This window comes from Ovis aries, chromosome 10, assembly GCF_016772045.2.
Source record: "Ovis aries strain OAR_USU_Benz2616 breed Rambouillet chromosome 10, ARS-UI_Ramb_v3.0, whole genome shotgun sequence".
In the NCBI taxonomy this organism is placed as follows: Eukaryota; Metazoa; Chordata; class Mammalia; order Artiodactyla; family Bovidae; genus Ovis; species Ovis aries.
The window spans coordinates 75,449,444-75,465,416 of NC_056063.1; the positions used below are offsets into that span (position 1 = coordinate 75,449,444).

Genomic DNA, 15,973 nt, shown 5'->3' on the forward strand with positions numbered 1-15,973 from the left:
GTCCCTTTTGGTGACACTTTCCTGTGGTCTTGAGTGTTGATGATCTGGATATTTCATTCCCTCAAGGAGCTGTGCTAGGCTTCATAGCCAGCTTTCAGAAGCATATAGAAGAGAATCATATTAAAGATTCTTCCTTGGGAACCTTTAATGTAGTCAGGAAGGCAAAGTTCCAGAACCTGACTGGTAAAGTATTATCTGCAGACGGGTGCAGGGTGGGGGAAAAGCCCCCCTAAAATGTGAGAGACTGATTGGAAGGAAGTGGAAACCGAGCTGTCGTTGAAGGCTGCATGAGATTCAGACAAGGCTCCAGGGGTGCCTATTGTGGAAAATCTCAGCAGGCCACTGCAGTCATCCATGTTAGCACTTTTAACCACTTCTTAAATTTCCCTGGTGGCTCAGATGGTAAAGAATCTGCCTACAATGCAGGAGACCTGGGTTCGATTCCTAGGTCAGGAAGATCCCCTGGAGAAGGGAAGGGCAACCCACTCCAGTATTGTTTCCTGGAGAATCCCATGGGCAGAGGAGCCGTGTGGGCTGCGGTCCGTGGGATTGCAGAATCGGACACAACTGAGCAACTTAAATTTCTTAAAATAAATGTTTATGTATGTGAATCCCAGTCACGCTCAAGAGCTGACTGGTCAGTTTGATAGAAAGCATGCCTCTCTGTTTCTTTACACTTCAGTGGCTGCTTTTCTGAAAGGTAGTCTATGAAAGTAAACTTGATTTGGTTTCATATAAAAACCAGATGACAACGAAGCCCCATCAGCAGATTCCATGCGTTTCCCAGCGCCCTTTGATCACTTACCTGTGCAGGACGATATTTTGAAAATGTATGTTTAATAAGAATTAAATTCCAGAGCAGGACGATATTTTGAAAATGTATGTTTAATAAGAATTAAATTCCAGAGCATGTGAACTTTGTCTTTATTCTAATTCAAAAGAAGTGAATTCTCTTGCTTTTCACTCCTATGGTCTTTAGAATCTTAGGGACAGGTGTTCTGAAAGCCGTGTTGTTTTCCCCCCAGACAAGGCACCTGTGTCCAAGAGTCTTCTACTGGTCCCCAGCACCCTGTCCCTCCTGCTGGCCCTCGTCCTGCCGCACTGTCAGAGGTTCTTCGTGTACGACCTCCAGGCTGTCAAGGACGACTTCCAGGTGAGCGCTGCTCCACTGGCCCCAGGAGAGGAGACAGCAAGCCTCTTGTCTCCGACTTGCCCTCCTTTCTGCCAGTCTCAGTGTCTCATAGCCTCTCAGTTTGTAAGAAATATTTATTACTGTCCCGTTAACAAGTCACTTTTCCAGTTGTATTTATTGATAATTTTCAGCAAAGCAGGTTATAATGAAGCAGTTGCAGTATTTCCAGTTTCCTTTTGCACTTTTCAACTTCACCTTTTACTATGGAAATGTGATTTTTAATTTCAAGAGATTTAAACAGTGTTAAGTCTGTTTTGTTGGTGTGATTAGTTTGCATACTTAACATTTGCAGAAACTTGCCTCAGTTTGAGCATCTGTTAGATGTGCTAAGCTCTCTCAGCTCTAGCAGATTGTGAGTTTGTGAATTTCTTTTATGGTGGTGGTTAAATCAATAGGAAGTTTCTCTTGGATTTTTGCTCCACTCTCCCCAAATCTCTACGTATTCAACACCCAGGAAACTCTCAGAGGCCTGTCCTTTTAACGGTTTTATGGAGATTTATTGTGCAGGTGTGGTAAGTTGCTTCAGTCATGTCTGACTGCGATCCTATGGACTAGCCTGCCAGGCTCCTCTGTCCATGGGGGTTCTCCAGGCAAGAATACTGGAGTGGGTTGCCATGCCCTCCTCCAGGGCATTACACAGGCAGGATTGATTACGTCACAGGCCATCTGTTAGTTGACCCACCTTCCAGCTCCTCTACCTCCCTGAGGTCAGGGCGTGGGACTGAAGGTTCCAACCTTCTAATCACAGAGTAGGTTTCCTGGAAGCCAGTCCCCATTCTTAGGTGCTTCCAAAAGTCACCTCATTAATCTGACAAAAGACACCGTGATGGCTTTCTTCACTTTGGAAATTCCAAGGGCTTTAAGAGTTCTGTGCTAGAAACAGGGGCAAAGACCAAACATATATTTTTAAATGTGTGTGTGTGTGCGCGCGTGCGTCTCAGTCATATCCAGCGCTTTGCAGCCCCATGGCCTTTATTGTAGCCCACCAGTCTCCTGGAGAGCGGGTTGCCGTTTCCTTCTCCAGGGGATCTTCCTGACCCAGGGAGCAAACTTTAGTCTCTTGCATCTCCAGCACTGGCATGTGGATTCTTTACCAGCTGAGCCACCAGGGAAGCCCCATTTCTAATTTATAAATCACAGAATGTTAGTGCAAATTATGGTTATAATCTGCCACCTTTTCTTTGTTAAATTCTTGATTAGCCATTTTAAGCATGATAGCCCATTCTTTTCTTAAAAAATGTTTTAATTTTTCATTTATTTGTTTTTAGGGGCGTTTCTCTAGTTGCAGCGAGTGGGGGCTCTCTCCAGCTGCAGTTCTAGGGCTGCGCGTTGCAGCGGCTTCTCTCACTTGGGAGCAGGGGCTCTGGGGCGCGGGGGCAGTTCTCGGGCTACGCATTGCAGCGGCTTCTCTTGCTGGGGAGCAGACGCTCTGGGGCGCAGGGGCAGTTCTTGGGCTGCGCGTTGCAGTGGCTTCTCTTGCTGGGGAGCAGATGCTCTGGGGCGCGGGGGCTTCCGTCATTGCAGCTTGCAGCCTCAGTGGTTGTGGTGCACTGGCTTAGTTGCTTCAAGGCATGTGGGGGTCTTCCTGGATTAGAAATTGAACCCACCTCTCCTGCATTGGCAGGTGTGTTACTCCATTCTTGAGCGCGACACTTTTTCTTCATAAGGATGTCATTAATGCCGTTGCTCAGGTGGGCTTCACCAGGTCCCTATGACTGAGTTATTTATCTACACTACTGCTTTCTGTGGGAATATCGTAGAGCTTCCGTTATGATTTCAGTTGCTATAATGGAATGATTCTTAACCCTGTCCATGCAGTAGAATCACCTACATAACCTTTTTTCTTTCTTGATGCCCAGACCTTGCCCTAGACAGCCGAGTCAGAGGCCTAAGAGTTGGTGTACTTTTTAGAAAGATCCCCAGGGGATTCTAGCATCTGGCCAGCCCTGAGAAACACTGCTGTTAAGGGAGTGTCAGGGCCCTGTGGCCCCGAGTTGGCACCTTTCTGATCATGGGGTGGTGTTACTTTGGTTCATCTGGCTAAGTTGGCACCAGTCCCATTTTCCTGGACCACTTTGTGGGCATCTGTGCTCTAGGGCTGGGACCTGCCTGGGTGGAGAACAACCATCCTCTGTCCAAGAGTGAGAATAGCCCCACTTTCCTGCCAGAAACTCCTAGAGCTGCTACAGAGATGGAGAGTTTCAGTTCTGCCTTGGTAAATCTGAGCTTAGAGTGTTAAAAATAAGCAGTATGAAGTAAACATGATAAATTTGCTAACGTAGAGACCCCCAACAGAGCTTACTCATATTTGTTATTCTTTTTTAATTCCTCATCTATAGATCTGGAGGTTGATTTCTGGAAGAATAATTTGCCTTGATCTGAAAGATACTTTCTGCAGTAGTCTGCTTATTTATAATTTTAGGATATTTGAAAGAAGATATGGAAGCAGAAAATTTGCAGTAAGTTTTTATGTATTTTCCCTTTGTTACTTCGGTTACAGGGAAAAGATACTTGTTTTCTTATTTTTAAGTAGTTTTGTTAGCTTGATGTTATTTTTAACAGTTGTCTTTTTATTACATAATCCTCTGTCTGACTTGGAGCATGGACATTAACCAGATAAAAATTTGAAATTGAAGCCCTTAGCATAATAAAATAATAATAATGGTGAAAGTAGATAATAATATCAGTGCAAGTGGGCAATAACCACTTTAATTAGGACTTTTAATACACTTCTTATCACTTAATTTGCTTAATGGTTTGTGCGTTACTTGTAAAAATAAATCATACTATAAATATCTTTTCTTCAACATACTTAGAAATTATGGAAGTTAATAACATTTGATCAATACGGTTTTAATCCCTCATTTTGAAAAGTCTGTTGGAACAAAAAGAAACTTTAAAAAAATATGTGTAAACCTGAGTTGGTTTTAATTGAATAAAGGTTATTTTTAGAAGACTCTTCCCTCTAATGTTCTTCCGGTTTTGTTTTTAGTCCTTTTTGCTGGGCTCCTGGGTGTTGTCAGCGCTGGGTGACTTCATCCTTGTTGAAGCTGTGCGGCATTCCTTTGGTGTCACTATGGCCAGGAATTTGCCTTCTGGATTGTAAGTAGCTCCTAAAGATTAGCTTAATTCATAACTATGTAAATCTGATTTAAAGCATTATTGTACATGAAAATCAGTAAACGAATATTTTAAGCTTTTAGATATAGTAAAAATTGATTTTCTATGTCAAAAATCCAGTGTATACATACATTTTCATTATGTTCTTGAAGCAGATAAGATAGAGCTGAAAAATAGATTTTATTCTTAGTCTTTTTTTCAGCTTTCAAGTCTCATATTTTAGAGAATTTTAAATGAATTTTCTGTTCTGGTCCTGAAGATAGAATTGTGTTTTCATAGTTAAATTTCGTCTTTGTAACTTTAACTACCTAAACACAAAAATACAACATTTAATTAGATTCAGTTAGGAAACAGAATTAATTTGTCTGAAGTTAGGCTTCTGAAGAATGATGCTTTTGTAAAATGGTATTGTTTATAAATTTCCACACACACACAAAAAAAGAAAATCAGTCTGTAGGTTACGACTTTGTGACCAATCTGCAACGGGCAGCCTAACTTGTAGAGTGTTTGTGCTTTCGTATTGTGTTGGCCTTCTTTAAAAACAAAATGAAAAAACATGTATTAGTTTGTGAAATAACTAGCAGCAAGGAGCAGAGTTGTTAACATATACAAATGATATTGAAACATCTCTGAATGAAGTTTCTGAGGCTGTATTTAAGAGATGAGATACTATGAAATAAAGACACCATGTATTAAAAATTCATGTGTACTAATTTAAGCCTTATTTTAATTTTCAGTGTGTGTTTTTGAGAACTATTAGGCTATGCAAGTATCTTGATCCAGCTTCACTTTGGATCTGTATTTTTAAAATACAGCTAGTGATCTAATAGTGCTCACACTTACGTCATTAATACTTAACAGTTATAGTGGACTTACTGAATTATTGGCATGAGTGTCGATTTTTAGTTGTCTGATGAATGTTTAATTCTGAATAATCTTTTAGTGGAGACAGATAAAGTTCTGTCTCATAATTACGCAGTTTTTGAGCTTCATGGGTTGTGACTGCAGTTAGATTAAGAAGTTCAGCTATTCTGCTATTGTGGAAGATGGTGTAGTCATTAGGAATGATGCTGTATTGATTCAGAAAATAGGCAGCATTACTGACTCATTAGTTTTTCCCAGACATTTTTCATCGAGACCAATTCTTTTGGTTCTTTCTAAGACCTATTGAGTTGTGGAAAGGTTATGCATATCATGTATGTTTGTGTTAGAATAAATTTAGGGGGTAGGTAGTAACATAGCTTTTGATTATTATTTACGTTGTCCTCTTGAGAGGACTTTTTTTTCTATTGTACATAGAGTGGAGTGACAGTTATTTCTTTGTAATGAATGACATTTCTTTATGGAATCCTAACTGGTACATATAAGGAATATTGATTCAATATTGAAGTTGGGGATAATGTGTGTGTATGTGTTTAACCAATTCTTAAGCCAAGAAGGCATTTGCCTGTTTATATCTTAACTGATAGCAAGAATTGCAAATTTGAGTAAATTGAAAAGTTATAGGATCCCCTTTGGAAGACTGTGGATGTTAATTCAGACATTACCTAAATGAAACAGTATTTCCCTTTCTGTTATTGTATGGCTTATTTGAATCTTGACGCATTCTCAAACATAGACTTCTTGGAATATAAATCTTTACTTCAATAAGTAAACTTTGCGTTTTATAAATATGATGGTAGCAAAGCTTCAGAAACTCAGGAAACTTTTTGGTCACTGTGGGGTATGTGCATTATGTGCCGTATTTTCCATGTAATGTTTTTTTCTTTCTCATCAGTGCCAAATTTATCTTCACTCCCAACAATTCTTCACTTCTTATTTAATTGTGTCTCTCTCTTTTTAAAGCTCACCAGTATTAAAACTATAAAGGTCATCAGTGACCCAGTGATTTCTGAAGCCAATGGCCTATTTTCACTTGTCTTATTTGACCTTTCAATAGCACACTATATGCTTTTGGCATCCCATTATTTCATGAAATAACCTGCTCTCCTGAGTGCTAGCATGCTGCTGTCTCCTGGTCCTTTTTGACCTTATTTATTACTCTTGGCAGCTCCTTTCTCACACTTACGCCAAAAGCTTTCTCTACGCTATCTTGTCCAGTCTCATGACTTCAGTTATCGTTCACATCTGTTGTTTGTGTCCCAGTTCTCTGTTTCCAGTTCATATTACTTTCCTGATCTTTACTCGTATTTCCTAATGACTTCTAAGACTCTGAGAAAATCCGTCGTGTAGAAGCTCTCACCTCCTGTGGTCACCTCTCTTTCTGTGCTCTCATCTCCTCCTCCTTCTGTACTCTTTATTTTAATTAAAGGCATTTCCATCTACACAGTCATCCAAGCTGGAACTCTTTCCCCTTTTCTCGTCATTGGAGTGGGTCACTGGGCCTTATTCGTTCGAAGTGCTGTGTAAATCATCCCTTCATTATATGTTGTCATTATCTCAGTCTTAACTAATCTTTAACTTTTCTTGCCTAGATTTTTATAATGATTCTCTAACTAGTCTACCTGTCCCCTCCAAAGCATTTCATGCGTTATTTTCAGAAGTTGTCTTTCTAAAATAGAAGTTTGACCATACCAATCTTCCTTTTAAAAACCTTTAGATCCTTATTTTCTTCAGAATAATAATCAAAACTCCAAGATGGCATCAAGGCTGTCTGGAATAGTGTGAATGGCATAGGCTTTGCCATCATGTAGACCAGATATAATTGAGGTTTCCTCGCTCTGACATGTGTTGTGTGTCATCTTGAGCAAGTTACTTCTCAAGTTATCTTTCCTGAGCTCAGTTTGTAGAAAATCCTCATATGTAAATTGGGGGATCTGTACTTGACTGAATTAAATAACCTATGCAAACATCCTAGCAGTAGTAACTTCCCCATCCCATATGTGTGTGTGTGTATATTCTTTTTTTCCCCCCTTTTCCTTCCAAGCCCTTATAATCTGACCCCGATCCAGAGTTTCCCATTGGTCATTCTTGACCTGCTGTGTATTTGTATTCTTGTATCTGCTTGGTTTTCTTTCTGCACCCTGTTGTCCTTCAGCAGGATTATTCGTCCTTTTATGTATAGTCCAACACATTTATTAAAATGCCTGTTAGTGCTGATTGCTTCACATCATCACAGTCATTATCTGGGCCTCCTTCTGCCACCCTCCTAGCCCACTGAGGGCAGACCAGCTTTCCGTTATGTACTTGCTGCCTCACCCTCAGTGATGTTGAAGGGGTAGCTTTGGTTGTAGTGTAGCCCTTAAGACTGTGAGGTGAGGTCTTTGAACCTCAGACATGTTCATCTCTTTTTCTGGTGCTTTACAAAGAAATTATACGTGGCGTGTAATAGATTCTCATGATTGTTACTTGATAATCAGACAGTGCAACCATTAGGTTTTGAAAGTAGCTATATATATTAGTTTCTTCCAATAACCCATGCTTATCACACACCTGTCCTTACTTACCTATAATTTTTTTTGTTAGTATTTGTATATGGATGTTATAGATTGTTTCCCAGAATCAAATCACTCCAGAATAAGTGGAATTTGAAGCTTTACATATCATATTAAAGTGTTTCTGATTACAATGCTGAATAAAATTATTTTTAATTGTGTTTTAGATTATCTATTTTATTGTGAGAACCGTGACATACATTTTTCGCTTTTTTGACTTTGTGTTGATAAAGACTTCAGTTGTATCGTGTGCTCTCAAATTCTTCTCATCAAGAAAAGTCATTGCAGAGAAGTTGCATTTAATAAATTATGTAAGAGCAGATTAATCTGTATAGGTGAGAGTAGGCTGTGACTGTATAGCACATATCAAATAGAGGTTTCTCTTGTTTTAGCAATATTCACTTAATGATATTTAAGTGTCTTGCTCACTTGGCTAATAAAGCTAAAAAATTCAAGTGGTTTTCTCTCAGTACCATCTTGACTCCTTTTTGTTATGTAGCTATGAGAATGTTTACATTCTGTGAGCTTGTTTGCTTTTTACTGTTGAAAAATTGGTGGTTGACATGAAAGGAAAGCTAAACTTGGTTTCTAATGCTGGTGCTTTATCTGAGCAAGTCACATAACCTCTGTGGACCTCATTTTCTTTATATTTAAAGCAGAAGGACTAAACTGGAAGACCATCTAAGAGATCTTCTGGTATGAAAATGCTATTTTATGATTGGGTTCCTTTGTGTTTATCTCTTTTTTTTCTTTAAGAATATTTATTTTCCCATGTTATAGAAATATATTTATAGCCAGTGCATTTATTTGATTCTTAGTCCTGTTAGGAGATGATCATGCTAAGGGTCATGCAGGCTATTCGGCAAAGAGGAAGTTACTGCTGACTCATTTATGTGCTTTGATAATATTTAGAATAATATGTTTACAGATTATATTTGACTTCCTTTCCTTTTTAAATGGAGAAGTCACTTGGTTACTTCGTTAGGAGGAATTAAATGATAAGGCTTGGATATGAATCCAAAGTCTCTGACTAGTCAAACAGTCAATCCTAAAGGAAATCAACCCTGAATACTCATCAGAAGGACTGATGCTGAAGCTCCAATACTTTGGCCACCTTATATGAAGAGCCCACTCATTGGAAAAGACCCTGATGCTAGGAAAGATAGAGGGCAAAAGGAAAAGGGGGCAGCTGAGGTTGGGATGGCTAGAATAGCATCACTGACTCAACGGACATGAATTTGAGCAAACGGTTGAAGATAATGGAGGACAGAGGAGCCTGGTGTATTGCAGTCCATGGGGTCACAAAGAATAGGATGTGACCTAGCAACTGAACAACATATTTCACCATATAGCAGAAACCTCATGTCATGGGAATGAACTTAGATTATTGGGCAGAAATAGGGTCTCAGGTTCAGTTTCCCCCACTAGTCTGAAGTAGAGTCTGGCCCATACTAGGCTCTCAGTAAGTATTTATTGAGTGGCTGTAGTCTGTTTCCAAAGGAAAATGAATTCATTGGAGGGGAGGGCTGATGGCGATGACCTGTATCACCCCTTGGGTGTTTGCTTCTGCAGATTCTGCTGTACATCAGTAACAGTGATGAGTTGAACATAGTTGTTTTTATAGGAATCCCAGAAGTTTTATGTTTGGAACACAAAGAACTGGACTTAGACCACCATTTCTGAGTGTAAATCAAACCAAAAGGAGTTGCATCTAGTTGGAAAATAATCCAAATTATTTCAAACAGTAGCTCAACTATTTGAGATCAGGTAATTCTCATTTGCACATAGGGTTAAATCCAAACAATGATGTATTTAGATAAGGCTTGAATCTGAAACGGGAATTGGATGCTTTTCTCCCAATCATTTATGCAAGTGTTTTATGTAAGTTTTTAATATAAAAATAATGAACTAGAATGTTTCAATACATTTAATTATGCTACCACAATAATAAGATCCCACAAAAGAGGAAGGGTTTTTTAAGTTTATTTTATTGTTTTTGTCCAGGAGAGAAGGGACTTGGTGATATCCTAGAGAATATCCACTGACCCTAAGATAGATAGTAAGGTGTATTTAAAGAGCTTGAAGGCAAACAGTGACGATTCATAACATTTCACTGTTTACGTTGCTTAGTGACCGTAAGCTACCTGAGCGGAAGCTCTTTCTGCGCACGCTCCGAAGGTAATTACGGTAGAGCATGACGCTGATGACTCGAGCCTGAAATTGTTTCGAAACGATGTAGTAGAGAATCACGTCCAGACAAGTGCTGAGGTTCATGAGGAAGGTGGTGAAGGCTCCCCAGGGGTTGTAGCTGTTCTCATCCCCTCCCAGCATCAGGAAAGCAAAGCAGATGTGGAAGGGCATGAAGCAGACCAGCACCTGCACCATCAGCGTGATGATGATCCGGATCGACTTCTCCTTGACCTTTGGCTTCAGCTTAGAGGTCTTACCGTGAAGGAGACTATGGATAATGACCAAGTAGCACCCGATCATGATGAACAGAGGAATCAAGAAAAAAAATATCAGTCGGGTGAAGTTCAGCGCGTTAATAGCTTTCAAGTAAATGATGTCAGAAATCTTGAGGCAGGTCGGGGGGGTGGAGGAGGCTGTGTCTGGGTCTTCATAGAGCAGCAGGAGGGGGATGGTGGTGGTCAGGGTCATTATCCAGACGCCCACACACGCCATCACGGCCTTGCACGTGTTTTTAAGTTCCTTGGCATATTTCGGCTGTACGATGGCCATGTATCTATCAGCACTAATAAAGGCAAGAAGCCACAGAGCAATACTTGGGTAAAACACTGTGAGAGCTCCAAGAATCTGGCAAAAGTACTCTCCAAAAGGCCATTCACCTTTTGCGTAATAAAACATCCGAAAGGGTAAGCTCATTATAAATATCAAGTCCAGTAGTGCCACGTTCATCATATAGATGGTCACGGTGGTTCTCTTCTTGGTGGTACAACTGAAAACCCATAAAGCAGTGACATTAACAAACAGTCCAATGATGAAGATACAGCTGTAGAAGATGAGGGCTGCAATCTTGTATTCATCTGGATGTGGGTCTGAATGTGGGTCAATAGGAAGGCTAGGTTGAGCTTGACTGTGAGGGGTGGTCATCTTACAGCTCGTTGGTGGGCATGACACTTAGAAACTGTAAAATAGAAATAGGAATGAGACCTTAGTTGAAAAATAAATGCTTAACATTCTTACATTCAGCTTGGCATGTCAGTGGATTTTGAGAGCACTTTATGTCGTAGAGTCAATATATGTGTCTTAGTATTTGTTAAGAAATACACTTCCTGGGTATTACTGCTAATACGTACTAGCCCATTAAGGTGGTCTGGTGTGTCACAATGCACTGGCCAGTGTATTCATTTTCTGTCTCCCTGTATATGGGATTGGGTAGCAGTTGTTCCTGTATTAGGTATCCTTTGTTTGGGACTACTTGGGGAAAGGCCATTCTGAATTTTGACTCTTAAGCTTGTCACTTTTTATCATCTTTATTCTGTTTAAATATTTGGTAACTCAGTAATGTCTGATTTTTATTCATTAAATATAATTTTAATATATGATGGCTTATTACTCATCAAATATAAAATATTTATGTATAAATTATGTATTAGAAAGTAAAGAAACCATATAGCTGGTTGACTACCGAATAGTGAGTTCTCAAATGTCCTCATCTGAGAGCTGGAGGTTTTCCTTCTTAGCGCTGTGTCGTCTGCACTGCCGATGGGTACATAGTAGATGCTCAGTTTACTGGGTTGGTGGCTGAGTGCAGGAAGGAGCCTTTGGCAGGGTGACCCACAGTAGCTACTCTCTAGTTTGTCAATGGAACGTTGCTTAATTGGCCATTAAATCTACTTTTTTTTTTTTTTTTAAGTGGCAAACAGTTCTTCATAGCATCATGTTCTAAGCTATCATAGGTTAGAAACAGCAGTTCTTGTGCCATGGTGTACAGATTAAGAGCTTGACTCTTAAAAACAATAGACAGGCTAGTTTTTAACGTGCAGTTGGGACTGCCTAATGCTGAATCCTCCAGATGGTGTTTACCAGTGTCCCAGAAGGAGATGTCATGGCTACAGAGGAGCGCAGAGCACACCACCTTGAGAATAGGCGGTTTCGAGTCTAGTACCTTTCACCTCCTCACTCTGCCTAGATACAGAAGGGTAAGTATTGTTTGTCAGTTTTAATATTTTAAAAAAGGAGCATCAGAGACAAGTAGTTATTAACAAGAAGTCACTCAGTGACTTTATGTGTTTGCAGAAACTGTATAATTTCTACTCTTCACCCCACCGGCAATGCCCATTTCTACTGGAAAGGAGTTTAGTTGTGATTGTAAATATCATTGACCCTCCGCCCCTCTGTGTGATACTTCCATCACCCATGATATAACATCAGCAGCAGTGATTTTAAAAATAGACTTGCTACAAACAGATGGAACTTTGTGGCATCCCCCTTGAAATAAGGAGGTGTAAGAAAGTTTCCTTCAAAAATGTCACTTTGCAGAGTGGGCTTCCTCTCGTTCAACCCTGAGGCTCTTTAGTGAAAACTGTGGGGGAGGTTGGCCATCTGCTCAGTGACATCGTGGACAGTAATTTAAAATTAATTAGAGCAGTTGCTGCGGACAAAGACAAGATAGGACTTTGTTTTCTTCCTCCCTCCCTCCTTCCTACCTTTCCGAGTTTGCCGAATATTTAGGTTAAATACTATTTTTGAAGTAGAATTCTATATATTTAAAAGCCTGTGTTCAATTAAAATTTTCCACATATTGGGGTGACTGGAATATTAATTTCTATAAAATGAGAAAAATACTACATAGAGAAGTTAAATCTCTAGTATCATACAAAAAAAATCATTGTAGAGACTTGGCTCTTATTGTTAACTTTCAATGAAATTTTCCAGCGTAGAAATTGTAATATAAATGACATTTTGTATCCTTCTTTTCTCTTGTGTCAGAACTCCCTCCACCCATCCTCATCCCTGATTTTTGTCCCAGAAATACCTTACGTACAAACCTCTTCTGAATGAATCTTTTTCTCCTCATTGGGCTCAAGCTGACTTTATTATGTCATGAACTGTTGTGCTCATTTGCTTAAGGTTGACTAAAATCTGTGTGATGCCTGTGTTTTAAAGGCATTACCATACAGGTTGTACTCCATACACACACATACATTTTTGGATAAATATTGAAAAATGATTAGCTTGTAAGTCAGCGTTTTAAAAGCTTTTGACATTCTTTGAAACAGCATAATTGAAAACCAAGTGATAAAGACTCCTGAAGATACTTACAATTTATTACATCAACATTCTCTGTAAGTTGCAAAAACTACATTTACTATTAATGTAAAAAATACTGAAAATAAATGAAAATCATATTAATAACATAGGAAGATGACAGTATGACCGATTTGAAGGTCCTTCACCAACATAATTTCAGCAACATATTATTAAAATAAAACAAAGATCTTGAGATTTAACAAATAAGTACAACATTACTTCTGATAATCTGTGATAAAACTGATTAAATGCTACTTACCTCCTGACCATCAAAAGGCTGTGTTTGAGAAGAACATTTTTCGGTAAACACAGTTCTGTAAAAGAGATATCTTTGAGTTGTGTGTATTAAAATAGCTCTTTCTAGAAACTGTGTATTTAAGAAACGCTATATTTCTTTTGTTTTAGGCTCTTCCGTTGCTTTAAAAAGTTGTTTCAAACATAATACTCAGTACAGGACTTGGTACTCGCTCAGCTGCAATTGCTGCTTTGTCTCTTTCAGGAAGTGCTCGCTGAAATAAGGCCCTTTCGACTTATGACTTTGCCCTGGATGTGGTTTTTCTCTTTCACAAATGATTTGTTTATGAGGTCATGCTTAGCATAAGCTCCCTTTGAAATGATGGCATGTATTTAAGAGAATCACAGGAAAATGTCTTCACTTTGTTTACTGTGGTGCTTAAAGCCTGCATCATCTGTTGGAAGAGAATGGGATTTGATACTGACTAGAATAGAATTCATAGTATAATTTATTCACTTTCTAGGCTGTGTGACTTTGTTTAGTTACTTAAACACCATGAAGCTCTGTTCCTACTTAGTTTCTGCAGAGCTAAAATAGAGATAATACCCATCTGGTAGGATTGTGAGGACTCTAAACCAGGAAAGTCCAAGTGCTACTGTGGCACTTAGTGGGAACCCTTTACTGCAAGTTCCTAAAATCATCCAATATCTACTTCTTGCTACTAAAATATTCCCAAATGGTAGAAATTTGACACCCTCAGTTACATGGCTCAGCTTTGGACATACCTTTCCCGACCCTGGTTCGCTTTATTTTTTCAGTCCCCAGTGTCTCATATCCCTTGTCTATCACATGGAAGACTAGAAGTAATTCCTTTGGCAAAAACATCCCTACGGATTGCCAAAAAAGCACTCTGGGAAGCGGCAGTGGAGATACAGACATTGAGAATAGACTTACTGTCACGGCTAGGGGATTGGGGAGGAGAGGGTGGGAGTTATGGAGAAAATAACACAGAGACGTACATTAACATATGTAAAATAGATAGCCCATGGAAAGTATGACCCAGGGAACTCAAAATGGGGCTCCATAACAACCTAGAGGGCTGGGATGGGGAGGAGGGTGGGAGGGATGTTCAAGTGGGAGGGGACATGATAAACCTACGTCTGATTCATGTTGATGTTTGGTAGAAACCAATGCAATACTGTAAAGCAATTATCCTTCAGTTAAAAATAAATACCACCCCCCCCCCCCCAAAAAAAAAGGACTCTGGGAGTTTTGAGTGGAATAATTTACATATTAGGAGTATTTTAACCTAAGAAGGGAAGTGAAAGCAAAGAAAAGAGAAGTGAGCAACTCCAATCATTGCCTGCTTGGCTATATTAACTTTATTTTCTTTTTCTTTTTAAAAAAATCATAATTTCATTTGCTTGTCCTAAAATTCTAATTATCTTTTACTTTGTTATGCATGATTCGTCAGCTTTTAAAAGGTATGTGAACTTAACGGTTTGGTTTTTTGATTTAAGACAACTTGTGGGCACGTGCTGTTTTTTTTCCTCCAACAAAACTGTAGTAAATCTGTGACTTACAAATTATTTAGACCCTTTCCTTTGGTGATTAAAATACTTTTTATTGTGATAATGCCAGGTGAATGGGTTTTAGAAGCACAAGCAGCAACCCCGAGCTACAGTTTCTTGTGTAGATGGAGATTCAAGGCCCATTGAGGGCCAGTGGCTTGCTGAGAACTCAGATGCCCAGGCCTAGCCTCTTCTGGTACCAAGTGCCTTACCCTCCCCTTCCTGCCCTGGCTGCTGTGACGACTTTCCATTGGGAGGTGATTACGTTGATTTATTCGCTAGATGTGATAGGCTCATTGCTGAGTCACATTATAGTCAGTCTTTTACACACAGAGTTACGTTTCATATGCAGGATGGGAGTTTGCTATTTTACCTGGAGATAGGAGCCTCTTAACTGCAGATCCAATCTTTTCATTGCCCTGCTTTCATATAGCCTGTGACAGGTCTTCTAAAATTCATTGCCGATTAGTGTTCTCCTGCTGCTGAAGTCAGCAGGTATGGGAAGGCATAGATCTCATTAAGAAAAGGCCCCTTGTCTGCGCAGGGAGAATCCTTTCTCTGATTCAACCATCTCTCAGGGGGAGGCACCAAGGGACACAGCTTGAGGATGGGCCCTGTCTTTCTCTCCATCCTAGCCTAGGCTGTTACACTAACCTGTGATATCCCTTCCCACCACACTCCCATCTCTTGGTGTGGCTGGCTGCTATTTATCCTAAAAGTTTTAGGTTAGGTGTTGCCTTTCCCACGAAATCTTCTCTGACCCCTGAAGCTGGTTGGTTATTTGTGCTTGTAAGATTCTTTAGCACTGGCTTCTTACCCCTGTAGTGGCATGTATTTGTATTATTATTGGGTCTTTACTTGCCTTTTATCCTCCTCTAAATTGAGGTCCTTGAGGGTTTGCATGTGTTGCGTATGTATGTATTTAACTGCCATTTAGCAAATACTGGTTGAACGTATGATTGAAAACATAGGTGAAGAAATCGAGGGTTGAGAGAGTCATGGATGAAATATTGAGCCCTGTGTGAGCATCAGGGACATTTTGACTTGCTAATGTGAAGGGAACTTGCCAATTGCAAGGAACAATAGAGACAAGACCACCCCCTCACCCCACCACCCCCCCCCCATCCCCCACCCCCGCCCCCCGCCC

The 15,973-nt window shown here is 39.7% G+C and overlaps 2 protein-coding genes across 2 annotated transcripts in view; one reads left to right on the forward strand and one right to left on the reverse strand.

The window, feature by feature from the left end:
* UBAC2 (UBA domain containing 2) overlaps window positions 1-15,973 on the forward strand; it is a 170,655-nt gene that overhangs the window by 29,113 nt on the left and 125,569 nt on the right. The window contains exons 2-4 of the mRNA XM_015098251.3: window positions 1,026-1,153; window positions 3,532-3,651; window positions 4,185-4,294. Of these exons, the coding sequence (XP_014953737.1) occupies window positions 1,026-1,153; window positions 3,532-3,651; window positions 4,185-4,294 (358 nt within the window). The remainder of the gene's footprint in view (window positions 1-1,025; window positions 1,154-3,531; window positions 3,652-4,184; window positions 4,295-15,973) is intronic.
* On the reverse strand, window positions 9,714-13,508 carry GPR18 (G protein-coupled receptor 18). Its single transcript, XM_004012218.5, has 2 exons — window positions 13,280-13,508; window positions 9,714-10,891 (listed from the first exon to the last, which is right to left on the reverse strand). Exon 2 carries the CDS (start codon window positions 10,855-10,857, stop codon window positions 9,847-9,849), a length of 1,011 nt encoding a protein of 336 aa, XP_004012267.1. The 5' UTR covers window positions 10,858-10,891; window positions 13,280-13,508; the 3' UTR covers window positions 9,714-9,846.

Coding starts and splice junctions, on each gene's coding strand:
- GPR18 (XM_004012218.5), bottom strand. CDS start 10,857: ATGACCACCCCTCACAGTCAAGCTCAACCTAGCCTTCCTATTGACCCA.